Source organism: Mustela nigripes, chromosome 10 (assembly GCF_022355385.1).
Source record: "Mustela nigripes isolate SB6536 chromosome 10, MUSNIG.SB6536, whole genome shotgun sequence".
NCBI classification, from domain to species: domain Eukaryota; kingdom Metazoa; phylum Chordata; class Mammalia; order Carnivora; family Mustelidae; genus Mustela; species Mustela nigripes.
This window is the reverse complement of record NC_081566.1, coordinates 24,354,416-24,376,768: the sequence shown is the minus strand read 5'-3', so window position 1 is coordinate 24,376,768 and position 22,353 is coordinate 24,354,416. Positions and strand designations below refer to the sequence as shown.

General features: G+C 47.8%; 1 protein-coding gene and 1 long non-coding RNA gene across 2 annotated transcripts in view; both read right to left on the bottom strand.

Annotated features, from left to right (window-relative positions):
* Positions 1–275: 275 nt before the first annotated feature.
* On the bottom strand, positions 276–6,338 carry LOC132026102 (uncharacterized). Its single transcript, XR_009406771.1, has 5 exons — positions 6,266–6,338; positions 5,734–5,843; positions 5,066–5,172; positions 1,630–1,786; positions 276–767 (listed from the first exon to the last, which is right to left on the bottom strand). It is a non-coding gene; the product is annotated as an uncharacterized LOC132026102 (long non-coding RNA).
* Positions 6,339–10,152: 3,814 nt separating this feature from the next.
* Positions 10,153–22,353, bottom strand: part of SEC16B (SEC16 homolog B, endoplasmic reticulum export factor) — a 40,742-nt gene continuing 28,541 nt past the window's right edge. Inside the window, exons 16-26 of the mRNA XM_059412842.1 lie at positions 21,366–21,506; positions 20,099–20,212; positions 19,093–19,165; positions 17,495–17,782; positions 16,624–16,691; positions 13,264–13,416; positions 12,990–13,085; positions 12,567–12,669; positions 12,358–12,437; positions 10,969–11,067; positions 10,153–10,316 (exon numbers count right to left, since the gene is read on the bottom strand). Coding sequence (XP_059268825.1) covers positions 10,245–10,316; positions 10,969–11,067; positions 12,358–12,437; positions 12,567–12,669; positions 12,990–13,085; positions 13,264–13,416; positions 16,624–16,691; positions 17,495–17,782; positions 19,093–19,165; positions 20,099–20,212; positions 21,366–21,506 — 1,287 coding nt within the window. The 3' untranslated portion in view covers positions 10,153–10,244. The remainder of the gene's footprint in view (positions 10,317–10,968; positions 11,068–12,357; positions 12,438–12,566; positions 12,670–12,989; positions 13,086–13,263; positions 13,417–16,623; positions 16,692–17,494; positions 17,783–19,092; positions 19,166–20,098; positions 20,213–21,365; positions 21,507–22,353) is intronic.

The following is a 22,353-nucleotide window of genomic DNA, read 5'->3' as shown; positions in this document are numbered from 1 at the left end:
ATTTGCTGAAATGAGCCAATATTTTAAGTAGTCCAGCGTCTCCCTTAAGGCCGCTAGGTGATTTCAGTGGATTTTTTTTTTTCCAAAGGGATAGAGATGAGTTAAACCAATGGTTTCAGACTTGGGGATTTCACAGAGCAATTCAAGTTCAAGTTCCCCTCCCCTCAACCAACCAAAAAAAAAAAAAAAAAAAAAGAGGGACTCAGGAACGTTTTGTTTAGGAAAGTAAAGGTATTTTTTTCTTTTAATGCTATTGTCTGTTACCATAACTTTATAAAAGAAATGGCATTTCATTGTCAAATGATGTAGAAGGACTCAATCTCAGAAATCTAACAGAAAATGCATGGAGCTCTATGAAAACGCACTCCTTTGTGCCTGTTTTTCCCATTTCACTGAAGGCTAGTGAAAACTTTGCAATGCTCTGGCCACACCTGCAGCCCCGTTTCTGGGAATCTCTGCCTTAAACACTCCTTAGGTCCCTGACAGCTTTCAAAGATCTCATTTGTGGCTTGGCCATTTGTATGCAAATTCAAGGCCAGTAGGGCCATCTTCCTTTGTTGCTCCTTGAAGCCACAGTGACAGGTAGACTGTGCCTAAAGAGGGTGGTCACTGAGGGGACATTTTTTTTCTTTCCTTTCTTGAAGTACACTTGGGGAACACACACTTTCATCCATTCCACAGTTATGGAGCACCTCCTGAATACACCATCCAGGGTCTATTTCAGCAAATGGGGAAGCAGAGAAGAATCTTCCAGCCGTACAATACACCTGTCACGAAACAAGAGAGACAAAGTTGCTTAATGCAGCAACACAGCCCATTGCGGCGCCTGTGTCTCTCTGGGCAGAGTCAGAGATGAGGGGTTTGGGGTGTGGGGAAGTGTGCACGTGCAGCACCCACCAACACTCCATTTCCATTGTGCACACCCGGTAACGCCGCTGACAGCAGGCATATCTTCAGATAAGGCAGACAATGATACATCCCACTGTTCTAATTCTGGAACCGCTATGCCACCTCATTAATATGTGAAAATGTGTTAAAAAGCTGCTGATAAACAGCTGCACAGAGGCAGAAATAGTGGCTCCCATCGCATTTGCAAGCTTTATTGGCTCTCAAACATGGCATGAGAAACGAAGCTTTGCCTGCATGTATAAACTGGGTAATTTGCTGCAATACTCCCCTTTATTGGCAGACATTTTGCCCTATCATGTCTCCCCAACCACACAGTTTCAGGACACTTCTGATTTACACGGCTCTGTTAACTGCCTCTTTCTTAGAAAGAGCTGTCATATCGACAGGCATAGTTGTTTTAAAATTCCAATTTATCAATAAAATGGAAGATTGACTAGCTTTCATGCATTGCACAATTTCTAATAACGGAGTTTCTATTCGCCCCGAGAGCATCTGATTAAGGAATTAGGTGCAAGTTATATATAAATCAGCGTGAGCCCCAAGTCAACTGAGGCCACAAGAAGTGCATTCTGCAGACGGGAAGAGGGAAATTTTATCCCAACCCAGGATCGGACCTGGAGTTGGCAAAGAGGCTTATCTGAAATGTTATGGCCAGAGCAGATTTTCATTTCTCACCACACTGTTCCCCAAGGTCAGGGCACAAGCCCCAATTTACCTTACCTTTGGGATGGCTCTGCTCTGTATTTCTCCAGCTACACTTCCCACTGGAGAAAGAGTCCCAAGTGAAGCTCAATTCCAATTACCTCCTTTCTCCCCCGCCACGTCTCCCCTTTTACATGACAGATTGATGGTCTTCTCGGGTGCTTCCTTACTGCACCTGGAACACGGGATAGCAAAACTGAGCTCGCTGAATTGATTTCCACCGTGTCCCTATTTAGACCAGCCCTGTGCAGGTGATTTTCATCACTGACCTCCCCCTGCCTCCCCCTTCCCACCGAGGAATTACAGCCTGTTGGGAGACCTTCTTTCCTGGATAAATATTAAACTGCCAACTGGTAGCTGCTCTTTTCCTTCTGGGTTGGGGATTATGTATTTGTGTGATTTTTATATTGTGTTTGTTTTCTTGGCAAACGGCTCACTTCTCATTAGCGGGTGGCATGGTGGGGAGAGGAAAGATGTAACTCTAGGGGCATGTTCTGCTTGGTTAAAGGCAGATAATAAAAAGGTGGCTTTTTTTTTTTAATGCACGGAGTGCAAAAGTATATAATTTAACTAAGCGCAAAAAGCCTTGGATCCTACAATTATCCAAGCAATATCCAAGCAGTGCTTGGAGCAGAGTAACTTAGAAATGGGATTTTCTTTTCAGAAGACTAGAGATGAGTCTCTCGGCACCTACATCTTTCACCTAGCTCTCCTGGACCCCATCTGCACCCCGCACCCCCTGGAAGAGTACAAAAGCAGGCTCTGGGTCGGCGTGTCCCACGTCTAGAAAATGTGAATGTTTCCTGGCAATGCCAAGATTAGGGGACCTTAGAATTGCAGATGCAAGAGGATTAACTTAAAGCCCCTGGTATAAAATCTGACCTAATTAAGACACTACCGGGGCAAAGCATTCCAACAGCAATTACACAGGTTGTAAAGGGGGTGAAGTACCTTTTAAAACCAAGAAATGCTTCTGCCAAAATTACGCACCCCTGAGGGTCGAATGAGGAGTTGTAAATGCAGGACATCTCTCGACTTGACCTCAAGCGAGGTGGGGGGGTACCTCCCTTCCATCAGCTGCCATAAAGGCTGCTTGCCTGGGGGTCTGCAGAGGGCGCTGGGATCTTTCTTCCAAACATCTATCATCTTTCCCATGGACAGCTTCTCAGAAGCTGCAATGCAAAAAGCTCTCATTTGTGCCTCTGGCCTCCTTTACAAAGCCATTCATTCATTCAGAGATTTTTTTTTTTTTTTTTTTTTTTTTACATTTACTATATACCAGGACCTAGCTCAGCTTCTAAAGATGCAGGAATGGATCAAATTCTAACAATAAGATGCCTCCACATAGCAACAACCCCTAGGCCAGAGGCCATTTGGGGATATTTTCTTACAAGCAGTTTTGAGTTTCTCATGATAGGAAATTATTCACTGAGCTCTATTTTGAATTTTGAGCCCTTATTAGGCCTAGGCATTACGCAAGGTACTGGAAATCGAAAGATGAGTAAGTTACATCGACTTGTCCCTGAGAAGTCACACGCCTAATGGAGAAAATAGACATGTGCATAAACACACAAGATAATGAGTAATGTCCCACAGCTGCAGATGGGAAACGGGGGAACTGAGATTCACCCTGGCTGAGACTGGGAACATGGTTCAGGTGGTCCCGCTGAGCTTTGCAAAACAGGCACAACCACCTTAAACTAAGGGAACAAGAGGTAAGGGCCTTGCCTCCGGGACCAGATGGCACTGAGTCAAATCCCAGTTACTCCAAGTACTGTGTGATCTTGAGGAAGTTACTAAACTTTCTGTGCCTCTATTTCCTCTTCCGGGAAGGGAGGTTAATAAACCCATCTCTCTGAGTTGTTTTAAAGATTAAAGAAGAGACACCAAGGGTGATGCTTGCCCAGCCCCATCACTGGCTGTGCAATGTTACACAAGTTATTGGAACTCTGTGCTTCATTTCTACAAAATACCCACTTTATTGTATATTGAGAATTTAAAGAAAAACACATATAAACTTACACTCTTGTATCAATGCATAGCAAAAATCCTATTATTATTGATGTTTTTATTACTACAAACACAGCCCCAATGCAATAATTTTTTTTTAAAAAAAGCTTTACCTTTTAAATTATATTTTCGTATTGAAAGGAAAAGCTCATTAGCCTGGAAATCTGAACTTTAAAGGGATTTAAGAAAATTGATCAGGCGCCTGGGTGGCTCAGTGGATTAAGCCTCTGCCTTCGGCTCGGGTCATGATCTCAGGGTCCTGGGATTGAGTCCCACGTCGGGCTCTCTGCTCGGCGGGGAGCCTGCTTCCTCCTCTCTCTCTCTGCCTGCCTCTCTGCCTACTTGTAATCTCTCTGTCAAATAAATAAATAAAATCTTTAAAAAAAAAAAAAAAAGAAAAGAAAATTGATCAACCTCTTTGGGCCAGGGTCTTTTCGTGGATTAAATTTCCTGTTCCAGAACCTTCCCTATCACCTCCTTCCTGGGAGGTAGAATCAGGGTGCAACACATCAACAGCACGTGGGACAACAACTATCGTGGGATATTCTCGGGGACAACCTCCCAACTCATCTGTGTGCTTTGGGAGCTAGTACTTGACTTTCATTTATCCCCACCCTATAGGAGGTCCTAAATAAATGTTGGTTAAATGGAGAGATGGTTTTGACCAAGGAGTTTGGGGATATTGAGAAATTCAATTAACTTACTTCAAGTAGCCAGGTTTGCTGGTGGAATATGAGCCTAGAACTCAAAGTCTTCTTACTCTTGCTATAATGCCTTCCCAGAGACTACAAAGTCAGCCACTACAGCGTGTTAAATCGAGAGTGGTTGTTTCCTTTGCAAATAATTCTTTATTTTCAGGGGCTTAACATCAACTACCTGTAAATTACAAACTACTCTAGTGTATTTAAACACCGGCTTAGAAAATGTCAGCCTATCTGCAATTTGTAGGCAATATACCCATTACACAAAGTATGTCCGGCTGGATCCTAACTCAAGATATTAACAGACGTGTGTTATAGGAATGGCTAACACCACATGTGGGCTGGAGGGTTGTTGCCATCTGCAGAGAAGAAGCTGAAAAATCACATTATAAAGTCGTGACTGGGAGGCCCTGCTTTGTTCTTTAATTCATGGGTATTTATTTAAATAGCCAAAGAAATGGCAATGTACTCTGGAAGCCCAAAACTCAAATTATTTCTCCTCCAGGACAATGAGGTCTCCTTGTGATCCTAAATCACGATTGTGAAACACAAGAACAGTGAAAAATGAAGTCAAAAAACAGTCAGTGATCATCTTTTACATTCCCAAATGGGCTCTTGGAACTCAGAGACAAATTTTAAAAGTCAAGATGTTTAATTTCCAAGAACCCAGTTTTCAAGAATATAAGAAATGACCTAAAATGTTCTATCCAAATGTCTGGATTTATTGACATAGGATCTGTTACCTCGTTTTCTAGCCAGTGGGACTCTTGTGGGTATCTACATAGTATCTTCCCAATCTCTTGGGAGCAAACAGGAGTCCTGAAGAGGAAATCCAAGGCAGGGGTGTAGCCTAGATGAGGAGATACATTGTTACATATTAGCCACCAAGTTATATAAATAGATGAAACCCCTTTGTTATTAAGGGGGTATAAGGTACTAAGTTCTTTGAACATGTTTTTAAATCTAAAAGTTCTCACATTAGGTAGCAATTTCTGTCTATAGGTCTGTCTCCTTTGGTAGGTAGCGTATGAGTAGTTTGAAGTGTCAAAACTATCTCTTTGGGAGGCACCTGGGTGACTCAGTTGGTTAAGCATGTGCCTTCAGCTCAGGTGATGATCCCAGGATTCTGGGATGGAGCCCCAGCCCCAAGTCAAGCTCCCTGCTCAGCGGGGAGTCTGCTTCTCCTTCTCCCTCTGCCCTTTTCCCAGCTTGTTCTCTCTCTAATAAATAAAGTCTTTTTTAAAAAATCTTGTTGGGAAAGAAGTACAGTGCCTGAAGTATCATTCAATTAATATTTGATGAATAATGGAACAAATAAATGTATGTATGTCCAGGACCAATGTGGCTAAATGCCCAGATTCTGAACATTTGATTCAGACTCCCTGGATTCTGACCCCAGCTCCCTCCTTACCAGCTGTGTGCCTTCGGACAAACTGCTCAGTCTCCCTGGAGTTTCCAGAGTCCCCATGTCTAATATGTTACAATAATACCAGCCGGCTCACGGAATGCATTGCACAGTACCTGACACAAAGTAAACATTCCGTATTATTACTATTATTGAATTCAGGATGTCCGACCACTGAAACTACCAGAAACTGCCAAGCATTTAGGTCATTTCATCCCTGATTCTAGTCAAGAAAGCCCCATTTCGTGAACCTTCATTTCATAAGCTGAGACGGGATTTAATGGCCTTCCAGAATGTGAGAGAGCTCTGGGCACAGGTGGTGGTAAGCAGCTGTTCCCCATCTCTGCTGAGGGCCAGCTGAGAGACTTAAAGAGCTACATGAGTGATTTGGGTATAAAGTTTTAGGAATTGCTTCCTAATGTTCGAGGGTGTGAAAGTCTAGGTTGCCTCCAGAGCAGCCGTGGAATCCCCCTCTTGAGATTCTTTAAAAAATTGGATCCTTAATCGGCTCAAAGGTGGATAAATACCAGGAACGCACCTCACGGTCAAGTAACAAGCAGTTTGTACGGGTCAGTCCGGTGATGCTGCTGTTGACCTAGTTCCGGTGAAGAGCTATTACCTGGAGATTCATACAGAAAGGAAGAAAGTATGGAAAGCAGATTCCTCTACTTAGTGAGATTGTAATAAAGCATCTTAATATGCTGTTAATTCTCATTCAAAATAACTTCACATCTCATTAAGAAACCATTTCTGGAAGACCCTGAGAGGATGGTGCGTGGCTCAGGCGCTCATGTGGGAGCCAGCAGCGCTGGGGGCCATGTTCAGGGGCAACCTCAGGTGAGTGCCTGCCTCCTATGGTGTGCAGATCATGATGTTTGCAATTTCCAGCTCAGGATGGCAAACAGAAGAGGGGAAAAGTCCCTTCCATTCCACTCTCTAGGAGGGGTGGGGAGGGAGTCTCAGAGAAACTCCTGTGAGTGCACAGACCCCAAATTACACACCTATTGTTCTTTGCAAGCAGAAGACTGTTTTTGCATATTTCCTCTTGGGAAGAAAATATTCTGATTTTAGTGAAGAGATGGATGCAGCCTCTTGCTCTTGTCTTGGTTGCCCAGGGGAAGAGAGCAAAGAGAGAAAAAATAAAAAGATTTCAGGGGAGGGGGGTGGTGAGGAGGAAGAAAAGCTTGCAGAGGCTTTGATCCCGAGCAACCTAAAGCTTGAGTTAAGGCTGAAAGGGATGGACGCCCAGGTGACGGGGGAAGCCCGGCGGGTTTGCAGTTTTACAGCCGTGTAAGGGGATTAGACAGAAGCCTGGAATGGTGATATGTGATAAAGACACATAAATGGAATTTAATGGTTTGTTCTCTTCCAAATTACTAAACATTAAGTGTAAATGTTGTCAAATAAATATTAAATCATATATATATTGCAGGATCTCGTTTGCACATCACCACCCAGTTTAAGGAAAATGTAGCTTCTTTGTTCCCTGTAAGTTACTCTTCCTCCAAGCTCACACCCCATTGAAGAGGGAAGAAAAGGAGCTTGCCCACTGATAACGTCTCAGGCTCTTCTCTTTCAAGCAGGGTCTCTCAGTAAAGCCTTCCCTTAGAGAATTCAGCTCTGTCTCGCTTCCCGAAATGGCTCCTGGCGATGGGAAAGGAGGCCTACCTGGGATGCGGGGCAGATGGCTGGTCTGGCCCTGCCCTACTGGCTGCCATGGGGGCCTTGAGAGACCCTGTGCCATCATTCCCTGCAGGCGTCCACATACACCAGAGGGAAGGGAGCCTATAGCTCCGCCTCGGGCCACAGACAGCCCCAAGGCCAAGCTGCTTGGGCTCTCAAGCTACAGCAGACAGTGGCCAGGCCCAAGCCAGCTTCTCTGACAGGCTGGAAGCCATCCCCCAGCTACGGATGAGGAAAGGGCCCCAAGCCCTGTGCTCTTAGACTCCCCATCTCCAGCTGCTCTGCTCTCCAAGGCTTTTGAATCCTAAAGAAGGAAACCAAGCTTCCTCGGCTGCGCTTGCTTTCACAACGGCTTCGAACCAGCCAAAGTTGCAAAAGGATCAGGACCTTGAGCAAACTCCCCACCATCGCCCTAATTTAAAAAAGCTGTTAACCAACTGAGAACTCGGAGTGACTCGGGTCATCAGACCCTGCCGGACCCAGCTGAGGGCTCTTTCTCACCCAATAAACAGGGACTTGTTTGAAGCCATCACGCGCAGATTAATGGATGCACTCTGACCTTGCAGAGCACCAGCTGTCCATCGTGAATTGGCATAAATAACACGACCTCGTCCCTCTCTAGTGCGTAAAGCCCCCTGACTTCCCCCAGAAATGTTCACTGCCATGTAGCCCTCTGCCTAGAAGGTAACTTAGCTCAGCACTGGCTCTGGGGACACTTCAGCCACCGGATTCTCCAGGAATTATCCCAATGGGAAGAAGAAGTGAGTACACAGGCATCTGATGTTTTTGCCTTCCTCTCTGGTACTCTCCTCAAGAGCTTCTTGGGCCTTTCCTTCTGCTAGTGTTCCCAGGAGCACTAAGCCATGTGACCTAGCATTGGTGGCAGAGAGGATGCAGAAAAAGAAACTAGCTTAGTAATAAAGACACCGATCGAGTAGTAGGGTTTGTTGTTGTTGTTGTTTTTAAAGACTTATTTATTTGAGAGAGCATTTGCATGCACACACAAGCAGGGGAAGGAGCAAAGGAAGAGAACCTCAGGCAGACTCCCCACTGATTGTGGAGCCTGATGTAGGGCTCAACCTTGAGCTCATGACCTGAGCCGAAATCCAGTCGGGTGCTCAACCGACTGAACCACCCAGGGGCCCCATGAAGTAGTTCTAAATTACTGTTCCATTACCTGTATTGTGAATGAAAGATCCAGAGTTTGATTTGGTAGGCAGTGGGACAGTCTGGATTGAACTTATTAGATTGTCTGCTAATAATGTTTAAGAATATTTTATTTACTTATTTGAGAGAGTGAGAGCACAGAGGAAAAGTGAGAAGGAGAAGCAGACTCCCTGCTGAGCAGAGAGCCTGATGTGGGTGAACCATGGATGTGCTGAGATCAAGTTGAAACTGGTTCCTCTGAAACCCACAGCTGCCACAGTACCACCACTGGGTGTCAGCGTACCAAACCAAAGGAGCAGGGTCTTTTAGGGGAAGTAAGGCAACGGCATTTACCGGGGCCCTCTCCGTCCAAAAAAAAAAAAAAATTTATGCACACATTTCCTAATTTAATCTGGGAGATGAATAAACTTTGGGGGGGGAACAGAAAATGCAATATTCAGTTAATGGAGTGACCGATTTGAATCAGAGGCGCTTTTTTCCTAAATTGAAAAAATAACATTAGAGTAGACTCGGAAGTTAAGAGAATCAGTCCCCAGATTCTTTGTTAACAAAGGGCTCTTCCCAGCTATAGGCTCCTTATCACACAATGAAACCATTATTAGAAACACTTCAGGGGAAGAGTGTGCTCCGTGTGCTCTCTCCCTCTGCAAAAATCAGCCAGAAACAAGCATTTGCTATAAAATTATCTGGTTTAATCACTATCAACATCGGAACTGTGGTACATTAGAGTACGAAACCTGTATGTACAATTACACATAGAAAAACCAGTCTTTGCGAGGAGCAATTTTCAGCAAATCTGACAAACAGCAAGAGTCGTCCCTATTTTGGGCTTGAAAAGAGAACTGGAAATTTCCAAGATGTCCCCCTCCTCCCTCCGGCTCCAGTGACCCTCCCAACACCCATTTGCAAAGGCCTGAGGTAGGAAGGGCCGTATTGACAGTACCAGGCACTCATTCTCCCCTCTTATGGAAGGGGTGGGTGTTCAGAGACATTTCCTATCAGTTATGACACTGATGTTCCATCCGTCTGCATCATTAGGTTCGGTAGTTACCATGACAATATGATGCCTACAGCAATCTAACTTGATAGCCAGATGCCAGAATGTGAAAAAATAGGACCAGCTAAGAAAGTGAGAGAAATATAATTAATCTGAGGCACATAAAAATGTGCACAAAACTAGGACCAAGAGGGAAACTGCTGAAATGTCACGGAGGAGGGACTTCTGCCGGGAAGCAGTAATCAAGTTTCAGTATATAAACTTTGCTAACTAGAGCTGTGAATCGGTCTATAACTAAGACTGAGGAATGCGTCAATGTTAGTCACGAATATCGCTCTGGGCATCTCCCCCAAATAATTTCCTGCCGCAGAGCCCGGTGGGTTCGTCTTGATTCCAGCCAAGGGGTGCTTCTGAAGATCTGAAGCCACCATCCGAGTGCTTCTGCCCTGGCACTCTGCTACCTCCAGGCTGCTGTTCTACCCAGCTTCTCCATCCGACGTGGTACTTAGCCATCATTCCAAAGCTAATGTGAAGAGACTGGACTGAGCTGTGTTCTGGAACGGCCTGTCCCAGTGGAGGCAATAGGCCAGGACGAGCCTCTTGGGGGCCCCAATAGGGTAGAGGGGCTGGAAATCGAGCAAGGAGACCAGCCTGGGACAGGTGGCCATTCTCAACATTGCTGGGTTGGATAGCGGCGCTGAGCCAGGCGATTCGGTCGGTTGAGACTAGTAGTCGTAGAGAGCTGGGAAAGAACAAAGGTCGTACAAGATTAAAGCCCCAGGCAGGCCTCCATGCAGGGCTGGCTGGTCCGACTAAGCTAGGGCATCCTGAGTCTAGAACACTCAAGCTCCATGTGGCTTCCTGCGGTGATCTTCTAATTATCTACTTTCACCTAACACCTGCACCTCTTAAATATGCAAAAGAAATTCAGTTTTATAAAGAGGGAAGGCCAAATGGGTACATTAGAGCAATCGGTCTGGCCCCAAGTCACTGAAGATCAGGGAATTTAGTTTCTCTCAAAAGTCTGCAGTGATTCCCCAGCCCCAGGCTGGAGTGATGGTATCGCCACACCACGGGTGCTAGCACCATGTATCTCTCAAAGTCTCAAGACCTGTGAAAGGTCAAGAGTGGTATTAATATAGTGACACTTGACCTTGACCGAGCCCTTTCCGTGCGTGAGGCCCTTCACACACATGCTCCCATTTAACCCTCACACCTGCCCTGCGAGGTGGCTACTAGTAACCTCCCTTTACAGATACAGAAACTGAGTCTTACAGAGGGTAAGTCATTGCGCAAGAACCCACACACAGTAAATGGCAGACTAGGATTATAAACCTGAATTGCCTTCATCCAAAATCTGTGCTCCTACGCCCTCTCCCTCAGGACTCCCTTACCTGAGGGACCTGAGATGGGTTGTAGAGAGGAACACTCCCTCTCAAGGGGGTTGGGGGAAGCAGAACACCAGGGTTGAAGTAAAGCTCAGAGGGAACAGCCTGTGATGGAAAATAACAGAAAATCCTATCAGTCACTGCTTCTGCTTCCAGAACATCAAGGGTTTCCCTTGAGTGTCCGCTTTGGTCAAGAGCTGCAGATGAAAAGGGTTTCTTGATAGACCTCGGGGAATTCAAGCAAACAAACATGATTCAAGTGGGCACGGCCAACCCCTGGGTCTGGGGTGACAAATGCAGAGGCTTGGGGGCAGCTGTACCTGGAGCACGTGAGAAGAAAAAGCCACAGTCAATTATCTTGATAGCATCATAAAAATGAATATCATATTCTCTGAAAGTAGTGTTTTAACACTACAAGTGTGCGCTAACCCAACCACAAGAAAATAAAAATGTTTTCCCAGCAATCGGCATGAAAGCCATCCATACCGCGTGGATGATTCATCAAGAACTTTTTACAGCCCTTGCCAAGGTCACCAACAAACTCCAGGCAAGGGCAAGAGGCCGTGCTCTAGACTTCACCTAAGGAAGTCATTATGGGCTACATCTTGTCCCCTTGAAACGTCCTGTGTGGAAATTCTAACCCCCAGTATTTCAGAATGCATTTGGAGGGAGTGTCTTTCAAAAAGTGATTAAGCAGGTGCCTGGCTGGTTCAATCACTTGAGCATGTGACTCTTGATCTCAGGGTTGTAAGTTCAAGTCCCATGTTGAGTGCAAAGATTACTTAAAAAGAAAATCTTAAAAATTAGAAAAACAGGGGTGCCTGGGTGGCTCAGTGGGTTAAAGCCTCTGCCTTCGGCTCAGGTCATGATCCCGGGGTCCTGGGATCGAGCTCCACATCGGGCTCTCTGCTCAGTGGGGAGTCTACTTGTCCTCTCTCTCTCTGCCTGACTCCCTGCCTACTTGTGATCTCTGTCAAATAAATAAAATCATTAAAAAAATTTAAAAAACAGAGAGGTAGTTAATGTAAGATGGAGGTCATTAGGGCAGGTCCTAAGTCAGTAAGACTGGTGTCCTTATAAGAAGGCGAAGTGAGGACACAGATGCACACAGAGGAAGACCACGTGAAAACCATGGCCATCTACGAGCCAAGGAAAGAGGCCTCAGGAGAAACCAACACTGCCAACACCCTGCCTCAGACTTGCAGCCTCCAGAGCTGTGAGGAAATCACTTTGTGTGAGCTGCGTTCTGTGACATTTTGTCATGGTGGCCCTAGCAGACTACAATAGAAGCTTTCTGCCCTCACGGGATGGCACCTCCAGCCCACACTGAATGTTCAGTCCTCGCACATACAGGCGTCTGGCGGGGCCCGAAGCTTCAACCTATCGGCTGCTCACCTCAGGCCCAGACAGGCCTCCAGTCCCAGTACCCTCGGAGGTTCCGCCACTGGACACCGATCCTTGGACTTCGCCCTCACCTAGAAAGCAATGAGTCAGAGCTATTTCCCCTGCTCAGGGCTGAGGAGGCCCCACACCCAGAAGGTACCCTCAAGGCCTGAGAAGCAGAGAGCCCACAGACCCAAAGGACAGGAGGTTGGCGGCGGTACCTGTGGCTCCAGATAAGGTGCCCGGCAGAGACTGGGGCTCTGGGAGAGAGGTCAGTGTGAAGCCAGGGCCAGCCTCAGGCAGAGAAGATGCTCTGGAGGTCTCCTGCATCGTGGAGAAAGACGGGCAGTGTTGGGGGTACTGGTTGTTAACAAATTCATGCCCACAATAGCGGCCTCGACCTGTGACCTGCTGCTCACCCCAAAACTCCACTTGCCACCCCCAAACTCTGTGCCACTCCTCTGCTCTAGAATCAAACAACTACTGGCACCCTAAAGTGAATATTCTTCATCCTAATTTTTAAGACCCGATTGGCCTTTGCCCATTACCAGCTGCCAACTACAGGCCTTAGAGGTTCTGAGGAAACTTCCTCCAGTGGGTCCACGGGAGAGGAAGGGTCCTTGCCCTTAGGCCCTCACACTTACCTCAGAGTCAGGACTGTCTGATGAGTCTTCCCCGGAGAGGGATGTGTTGTTGGTGGGCTTCGAGCGAAACCAGCTGAACCAGCCAAACCCTGAGCTCTGGAAGGGAAAGGAGGAAACATAGGAGCTACAGGTGTGCTTCTCCCACCGATTAGGAGACAGGCCCACCCCAGTATGCTGGTGGGGAGTCGGAGGCCCAGCCAAAGCCCGGGTTTGCAAACCTGCCCCCCACCACCATTTGGGAAGGTGACGGTGGCCACGGAACAAGACCCTCCACCTTCGTGTTCTCTTTCGTGTCTCCTGGCTTTTCTTTCTGTGCCGGACTTTGGGAAGGTTTATCATCTGCCTCATCCGAGGACTCCTCCTCATCCTCCTTGACTGAAACAGTGGAACTCACAGAATTATTTCGTGATCTGGGAATCGCTGGCACCTGGAATTAACATAAGAACAAACATTTTTATGGCACTTGACACGTCGTGAGGGCAAATTGCCTGTTCTCCCTCAGCAACCCCACTTGGTAAATCCATGGAACAGCCTTACAGGCCTACAGGTTACTGATGAGGAAATCGGGCTTAGCTAGGAGAAATGATTTGCGGGAGGCCACAGGACAAGGTCAGAGCCCAACCCCAGCCTCCTGCTATCCCCTAATCCTCTCTAGGCTTCCGGTTGCTGTGCTCACCCCTCCCAACATCAGAGTTCCAGAACTAGTCTGAGGCCTGGAACAGAGCATGTGGAAGTGCACCGGTGGAGAGGAAGAGGGACAGGACACACCCCACAGGTACCCACACACCCAGAAGGACAGAGACCGACCCTCACTCACTAGCAGACTTGCTCAAGACCAACTGTGAACAAATGCAGCAGAGGAAAGCATGTGCCCATGGACCCGTGGGCCCTTATATTTGTGTGCATGGCATAAAATTCTCCAATTTAACCATTTTTAAGTGTACAATTCAGTAGCATCAGTAACTTCACAATGTTGTATAACCACCGCTAATAATCCATTTCCAAAACATTTCATTAACCTCAGCAGAAACTCTGTGCCCTGTAGACACTAATGCCCCATTTTCCCCTCCCCCCAAGCCCCTAGTCACCTCTAATTTTTTTGTTCATGAATTTGCCTCTCCTAGGTACCTCATATAAGCAGAATCACACAATATTTGTCCTTTTTTGTTATAGTCACATTTCATATTCCAAAAAGCATAATTGGTACACTTTTGGAAAATAGTTTGGCAAATCTAGAAAAATCTTCAATTCTTATTGTGGGTACAGCATTTACTAGGTAGTAAACACTAAGCACTTTCATACGGTGATTTGTTTAATCCTCTAAAGTGTCCTGTGAGGTAGGCTATTATCATCCCATTTTACATACAAGGAAAGGAAGACACAGAAGGATTAGGCAACTTGTCTAAGGCCACACAGCTAGTAGTTGGCAGAGCAAGGATTCAAGCCCCAGCAGTCTGACTTTCCTTCTGGGCATTTCTCCCCGTCGAGTAATTCAAGAAATAGACAAGGCTTGCACATCTGTCACTAGAATGTCCACCACTGTATTTTATACGTGAGGGGAAGGGAAGGGAACTCAGAGAGAGGAGGAAAGAGAGAAAAGGAAGAGAGACACTCATGAAATATTTAGCAATGTGCGAAACCTAGTGCCCCTTGCCATGGCCCCCAGAGCCCTGTGTGATCCAGGCCCTATTGCTCTGGCCTCAATTCTCAGCCCACTGCTCCCCAGTTTCTACCCACAGTAGGTCCCTTGTTCTTTCTTCATGGCACCAAATCAGCCAAGTTTCAGGGCCTGTGTTCTCGCTATTCCCTCTGCCTTGAACGCTGGTTCCCCAGATACTTAACTGACTTTTATCTGCCCCCCCCTATTCTGACTTCTGCTCAAGACCTCCCCAGAGGGCCCCCCCTTCCCCGGCCACTCCATCTAGAGTAAAATCCCTCACAGTTGTTAAGTCACCTCCACTAAACAGAAACACAGGAGGGTAAGTTCCCTGTGTAACCCCAGCACAGTCACAGGGAAGCTTGGGATCTGTGAATGAATGAATGAGGGAATGAATGAATGAATGAATGAACAGATGATGGTGCTTTCACACAATGGACTTTATCATACCAATATTGAAAATCATTAATGGGGGCACCTGAGTGGCTCAGTTGATGAGGCATCTGTCTCTGGCTTCTGCTCAGGTGGTGATCTCACATCGGTGAGAAAGAGCCCCATGCGCAGCTCCACACTGAGCAGGGAGTCTGCTTAAGGTTCTCTTTGCCCCTCCCCCACCCTGTAAGCTCGCTCATGTTCTCTCTCTCAAATAAACAAATCTTTAAAACTAAAATAAAATAATTAATTTTTAAAATTTTTAAAAAAATAAAATAGGGGCACCTGGGTGACCCAGTCGGTTAAGTGTCTGCCTCGGCTCGGGTTGTGATCCCTGAGTCCTGGGATTGAGTCCCACATTGGGCTCCCTGCTTCGCGGGGACTCTGCTTCTCCTTCTTCCTCTACTCCTCCCCCACCCCACTCAAGCTCGTGTGCTCTCTCTCTCAAATAATAAAATAAATTTTAAAAATAAATGACAATAAAATAATAAAAATAAAAATCACTTATGAATGACATAGAAAACCTCATTTTATAGTATTAAATAACAAATGGGAAATAAAATTTTATTTATATACACATTTAGAAACACAGGAGTGATATTTGGTTGATAATTTATGATACTTTTTCTTTATTTTTCGAATTTTCTATAACAATAATGGACTATTTTTTCAGTCAGAAAAAAAATAAGGAAAGCATAAAAGTTTTTTAAGTCCTGCAGCTCCATCACTACATGAGACATTTATATGACGTAACCACTATTTATGTGATCAGATTTATACAGTGAAACCGTCCAGCCAAGCAAAGCTGAAGAACAACTCAAATACCCATTGTTGGGGGAGGGGTGTGTTCTTGGGACAGCCAGCTAGCACGGCCAGGTGGGGAGGGCCACCTCCAAGACCTTCCAGCCTAACTGAGGAGAAAGGACCCAGCTGCCATAGATTTTTCTTGGGGAAAAAGTGAGGTAAAAAAATTTACAGGGGCACCTGTGTGGCTCAGTGGGTTAAAGCCTCTGCCTTTGGCACAGGTCATGATCCCAGGGTCCTGGGATCGAGCCCCACATCGGGCTCTCTGCTCAACAGGGAGCCTGCTTCCTCCTCTCACTCTCTCTCTCTCTCTGCCTGCCTCTCTGCCTACTTGTGATCTCTGTCTGTCAAATAAATAAATAAAAACTTCTAAAAAAAAAAAATTACAAAAAAGAAATAAGCACCAAGGGTCCCCCAGGATTGGGCAAGACGTGGTGAGCCTTTGGTGCAGCAGGTGAGGAGAGGGTGTGAGAGATCTCTGAGGCCAGAACGAAACTCAGCCCTGCCACCCCTCGCCCCATGGACACGGGTTGGTGGACTGAACATAAACAAGAATGTGGCCCTCCTCCCTACCCCTAGGATTAGGGATAGAAAGAAACAAGAACACACACTAGAGTGTGGAAAGGAGAGAGGGTGCCAGGCAGGGAAAGGAGTTTGCACGTGGCTGAGAAATCTGGGCCACTGGAAACCACCTGAAGCATTAGTGTAGACCTCAGCATCTGCTGTGCTGTGCCCTCTCACCTGAGGCTCGGAAACAACCTTTTGACCGTCGGGATGCTGGAAACTTCCTTGAGACACGGTGCTCTCTCCTATGGCACAAAACACAAACAAACATTGTGATTTGAACTTGTGCTTTTCCCATCTAACCTGAAGAAGGAATGGGACACGGTCTGCTTTTCTACCAGCTGCAGGTCCAAGCCCATGGCCCCAAGTGAGCCACGGTAAGTGTGAAATCCACATACAAAACCCTCTCCGTTCCAGCCACCCCAAGGCATGCTGGTCACCTGAACTCTGCTCTGAACCGAGCCGTTCCTTAGGAATCCCAGAAACCAGGGCCACGTGCAGTTGGATCACAGGGATCCTCCTGAGCCTCCTGTCTAGGACAGGACAATATCTTCGCAGGTCAAAGATCTAATCCTGCCGTTTGGTGGTCAGCTCTCCCCCGGTGTCACTTAGCACTGCTCAGCACACTCCACCCCTGTCTCCCATCACTGCCACCCTTGGGAGCAGGACGGAAGAGTAGGTCTGTGCTAGCAAACCCCAACAGTAAGCTCTTGGGTGCAAGATGACAGAGCTTGAGGCACAGATGGCACTTCCCTCCTTCCTCCACCCTGCAGCCTCTCTCCTAGAAACTATGCATCCAAGCGGAGGGCAGGAGGAACTGGGCTTGGCCTCGTTCTGCTTGCCCCAGCGGAGAGGCAGACTGCAAAGGAAGGAAGCAGAGTGCCCCACCCCCACCAGAGGCATGCAAAGTATCAATCCCAAGGCTGCCCCATAGTAGTGGGTCCTCAGTCAGATGTACACCCACCATTCAGGGCTTTATGGGCTCTGATCCCACCACCTCCTCCCTCTCCCACTTCCTCCGCTTCAAAACTTCTCCCCCAGGTCTTACCAAGGGGTGGGTGGAACAGCTGGGTTTCCTCCCAGGCTCCTCCTCCAGGAGTCCCTGTCAGTGCCAGGCTGCCACCAGTCCCAGGAACTGAGTAAAGAGGCACTGGGCCCCCCATCTGCCCCACACTTCCTCCTGCTGGGTGGGAGCTGAGCTGGTGGGGAAAGGCCGGCTGCCGAGGGCTGGGCTGGCCCGGGCCCATCTGCTCCAGGGTTGGCCACAAGGCTGGGCCAGCACCAAGGGTTCCTGAGTTGCTCTGACGTCCCGAGAGATCATGGTAGAAAGTGCTTTCTAAGGACATAGAGCAAAGAGGAAGAGCTGAGAACTGAAATATAGCATCAGAATGGACCGATCACACCAGGACCATTCCTGCCCACATCCTCCTTGGAAAGAAGTCACAGAGACAGGGCGCTGGCGGTGGCTGCCGTTAACGTCGATGACAGGCCCAACCCAGCAGTGGTTGTCACACCTCTCACTGCTTATGACTTGGAGTCGACAAAATGATTTCCCTCACTGCCGCGTACGATCCCTGAGCCTTAAACGAGTGCATTAGTTCACTGGGAGGATAGAAGTTACCACTTTACTTCATGCCATACTGTTTTATTTTGGATAAACTTTCCCCTTTAATGATTTCCTCATGGACTTGGGTGTTTGAAACATGGGCAGTTGATGGTTAAAATACAAATGAGACCACAGACATGATGGCTCTGCTTTTAAAGAATCAGAGCATCGGCCCTGGAAATGAGTGTGGTGGTCTTCCTTCCGGCTCCGCCATTTTGCCGATGAGATGGACCTCCGTGTTGGACGTGTGCTGTGATGGGTCCAAGGTCATGGTGCTGGTGGGGCTGATGACCCCCATGCTCAACTGGGTGAAAAGAGACACGGCTGTTTCCTGGCAGAAGCGGCATTCGGAAACACCCAGCCTGACTCCCCTCCAGTCCTTGACCTTCACAGGTCCCATGACACAATGGCAAAGCCCAGACACAGCAACCAAAGCCGGCGTGCCTTGCCTTCCCCCTGCTTATCCGTAAAGGGTGTGCTAAAGGGTGGGAAATGGCTAGAATCAGAGATGAAGCCCTGTCCTGACCCCACTGTGGAGGAAAGGGCACAGAACCAACTGGGGGAAATACTTCCCGCCCAACCCAGCACCCAGAGGCAGCCTGAGGGGAAAGGAGAGATGTGTTGATGGAAGGTACGTCACATGTGTGTAGCCTTTGAATGCTCAAACCCAAAACGGATAGCTCAAAAAGATCTCCCTGTGTCCCCAACATCCACAGAAGTACGGACAACCCATCATCTCTGGCTTCCTCTCTGGGGAGAAGCTATAAAAGGCTGGTGAAACCATGAGATCACGACACAGAATAATGAGTATTAAAACCTGAATGGAGGGCAGAAACTCTCACAATGCGGGAACTGAGGAATGTGGGATGCCCGTGGCCACCTGGAGTGGTGGGAAGAAGGTGCCTAGACCGATGCGTCAGGCTTACACTGGCAAGGCAGTGCTCCAGGAAGGGCAAGGCAAGCGTTTCCCAAGTTCCACCTCTCGTATGATCAGGCGCTGAGGGTCAGCCCTCGCACACTTGGGCCCTTGGCGTGGATACCTGGTGTTCCTCTGGCTCCTGCAGCATCTGAGTGAGCAGAATGGAGATCCCCACTGTCTGCTGCTACCTTGTGCTAGTGAAAAAAAGTAAAAATCTTCTTAAGCCACACAAACAAAAGCAAGAACAGGGAACAACAGTTTAAAAATTGAGTCGGGGCACCTGGGTGGCTCAGTGGGTTAAGCCTCTGCCTTAGCCTGGGTCATAATATCAGGGTCCTAGGATCGAGCCACATGTCCCCCACTCATCAAGGAGCCAGCTTCTGCCCCTCACCCCATTCTCTTTCTCTCAAATAAGTAAATTAAATCTTTAAAAATAAATTAAAATTCTAAAAAATAGCAATTAAGTCAAAAAGAAATTTCAGACGGAGTGGCAAGGTAGGGGAACCTCGCCTGAATGCCAAGGGCTGGAGAGGCACAAGACATCCACTGTCTCCCCGAGGGGCCAGGGTCCCTTGTGTGCAACACATGAAGGGAGTCAGAGCCGCGTGTGCCTTGAAAAATCTACCCTGTCCCGTCTTCCAAAACAGTGGAAGGAAGAGAAGGGAGGCAGCCCCGTTCCAATTATGTTACAATTACTGCCGGCAGCTTTTGCACTTGTCAGAACAAAAAGGAAAGGCCTGGAAATCTTTTAAGCAATTGCCCTACATTACATGAAAGTGACACGGGTCCACTATGATCCGCTGTTCCTAACAGAGAGATGAAAGCTTTAATGGTCATAAAATGTATCTTCTAGGACTGCAGAGAAGGGTGGCAAGGGCGATCGGCAAGAGGGCCCCAGGTCTCACAGGCAGACACAGGAAAACACTTCCACCAGAGAGAGACAGGCAGCAGCTAGGAGGCTGAGCACCGCCCCTGCTTGGGTCCACTTGGGCCTCGTGGGAGCTGGGAGACTTCATGGCCCTCCACGGGGTCGGGGATTTGCCAAGGTCAGTGCCTGCCTACTCGGTGCTAGGGGAGCAAAGGGAGAAACAGGTCTCAACGCCTGGCCCGGCCCCAGCCTCACTCACCAGCAGCTCCTCGTGCCGCCTGCGAAGGGGCACCAGCCAGGCTGGCTCCGGGTCCCTGTCTCCACGGCGTCTCTCTACAACCAAGGGATCGGACAGCTTCAGTCTCTCTGCTAGCTGTGCTGCCAGGTTTCCAGCCGGGTCAGGGGTGGACATAAGAGACAGGAAAGGAGAAATAGAAACACAATGGGGAACGAGGCAGTAAGGGAATAGGAGAAAGACCGCCTTCGCTCCCTTGCAAATTAGATTACAAAGAATAATTGAGAGGTAGCAAATTCAGCAGGTACCTTTCCGAAATTACAGCATAATAAACAATTAACCCATCTGGGTGTTAGATCCTCCGTAAGACATAAGAAGAAAGTGTTACCCAGCTCTGCACCCGTGCAAGGGGGTGTGCTCTTCGAGGCTTCCCGAACTTCAAACTTCGGTGCTCTGGGCAACCGCCTGGACTGTTGCCAAAATGCTAATTCTGATTCCAGAATTCTGGGTGGGGCCTGAGATTCTGCATGTCTGACCAGCTTCCCAATAATGCTCATGCTGCTGGTCAAGGGACTATTATGTCTTGCAAGATTCAGAAGCCCCAAACTTCCCACCTTCCCCACTCCTGGTCCCTGAGCTCGCCATAACCGCCAGCCTGTTGGCAGACACCAGGGGCAGGGAGCTAGGCACCTGAGGTGGGTCTCTCGCTATAGGAGCCAACACTCGGGCTTCACATAAAGCAAAGCAAAAGTTGACAGTGGGTTGCCGTCCTCTCCAGCTAATGGATTTTTCTTCCGTTAATTGGAACAACTATTGGCCTGATTATTTTCTTCCCTAGGAACTAAGTTGATTTGTTTTTGTTTTCTTTTTTTAACATATCCCACATGTGATAAAATATTCCATGCATTTAAAAGCATTTTAATAAGGATCATTTCCCGTTTTAATCACTAAAATATATTTTCCAAGTCCAGCGTCTATAATTAGAACGGTTCATCTCAACGTGCAGTTTCACTGTCCCAGAAAACCAGTTGCAAGACTAAGTTTCTGGCAGAGCACACGCCTGGCTTCCCACTTCCCGATGCCAGCACCCTCCACCCTCTGCCTGTTTCTTTGTGAGGTGTCAGGACTGGGCTTATCGCGCCTGGGCATGCATACGGGGTCAAAGACAGCCATGGGCTCCAATTTTCCAGCATGTTCAAAGGAGATGGGATGCAGAATCGAAGTTCTTCACAACAGCTTTCTCTGAACACCAAAGATGAAACACCTACAGAGAACCCTTTGAGAACCTCACCTTGATGAGTTCCCCTAATAGCACAGGGTGATTGCTGTCTTCCTGGCTAAGGAGGGCCGTGCCGATGGCTTCGCAGTAATGCAAGGCCTGGGACGCAAGGCCGTAATCTGCCAGCCGGGAAGCATAAAGGAGCTTATACACCTGTGAAGAGGAACAGAGCCAGTGACCACGAGTCCATCCAGGCAGGCACAGGAGGAGAGGAATGTAGATAAGACTTCCTGGAAGGCAGCTGACTGCCAGCTTCCACTAACTCTGGCATCCAAGTCTCAAGGAGGGCCTCCTGCCCATTTAGGACATTCTATTTGGGTATGGGCACAATTTCAAATCCAGCCTGCCGGTCCTGCGTCGTGGAGAGAGAGACAGGAGTCACCACCAGCTCAGTGTCCGTAGACTGAGTCACCATCAAAAAGCACCAGGCCACTTACTTCTTATCAGGAAACCCTCCCACCTGGAAAGCCTGGTGTAGGTGGGGCAGAGGACCAGGCACCAGAGGGGACACAGAAAGGAAAAAGAAAAGACTCTGACACAGAGCAGGCTGGTATTCACAGAAGCATGAGGAGCAGAGCAGGATGGAACGTTAGGGTTTGGGAATCAGACAAATCCAAGGTCAAATTTCAGCTCCACACTGGGCGTGCCACCTTGGGTTGGTTACTCCACCCTGTGCCTCAGTATCCTCACCATAATACGGGGATAATAATACTATTCACCCCTTGGATGTTGTAAAGATTAGATAATCCAGGCAAAGGTCTTAGAACAAACGGTACCCAAGGGGTGGGAGCCAAGAGCACGTAAGTCCTCTGAACGTCAGTTTCCTCTCTTGGGAAAGGGGGTCATCATGCCCACCTCAGGGGATGAGACATAACCCTCTGAGACACAAAGGCGCTGTGCCCGCACCTAGAGCACACACACTAAAACCAGCACCTAGAGCACACACACTAAAACCAGCACCTAGAGCACACACACTAAAACCAGCACCTAGAGCACACAC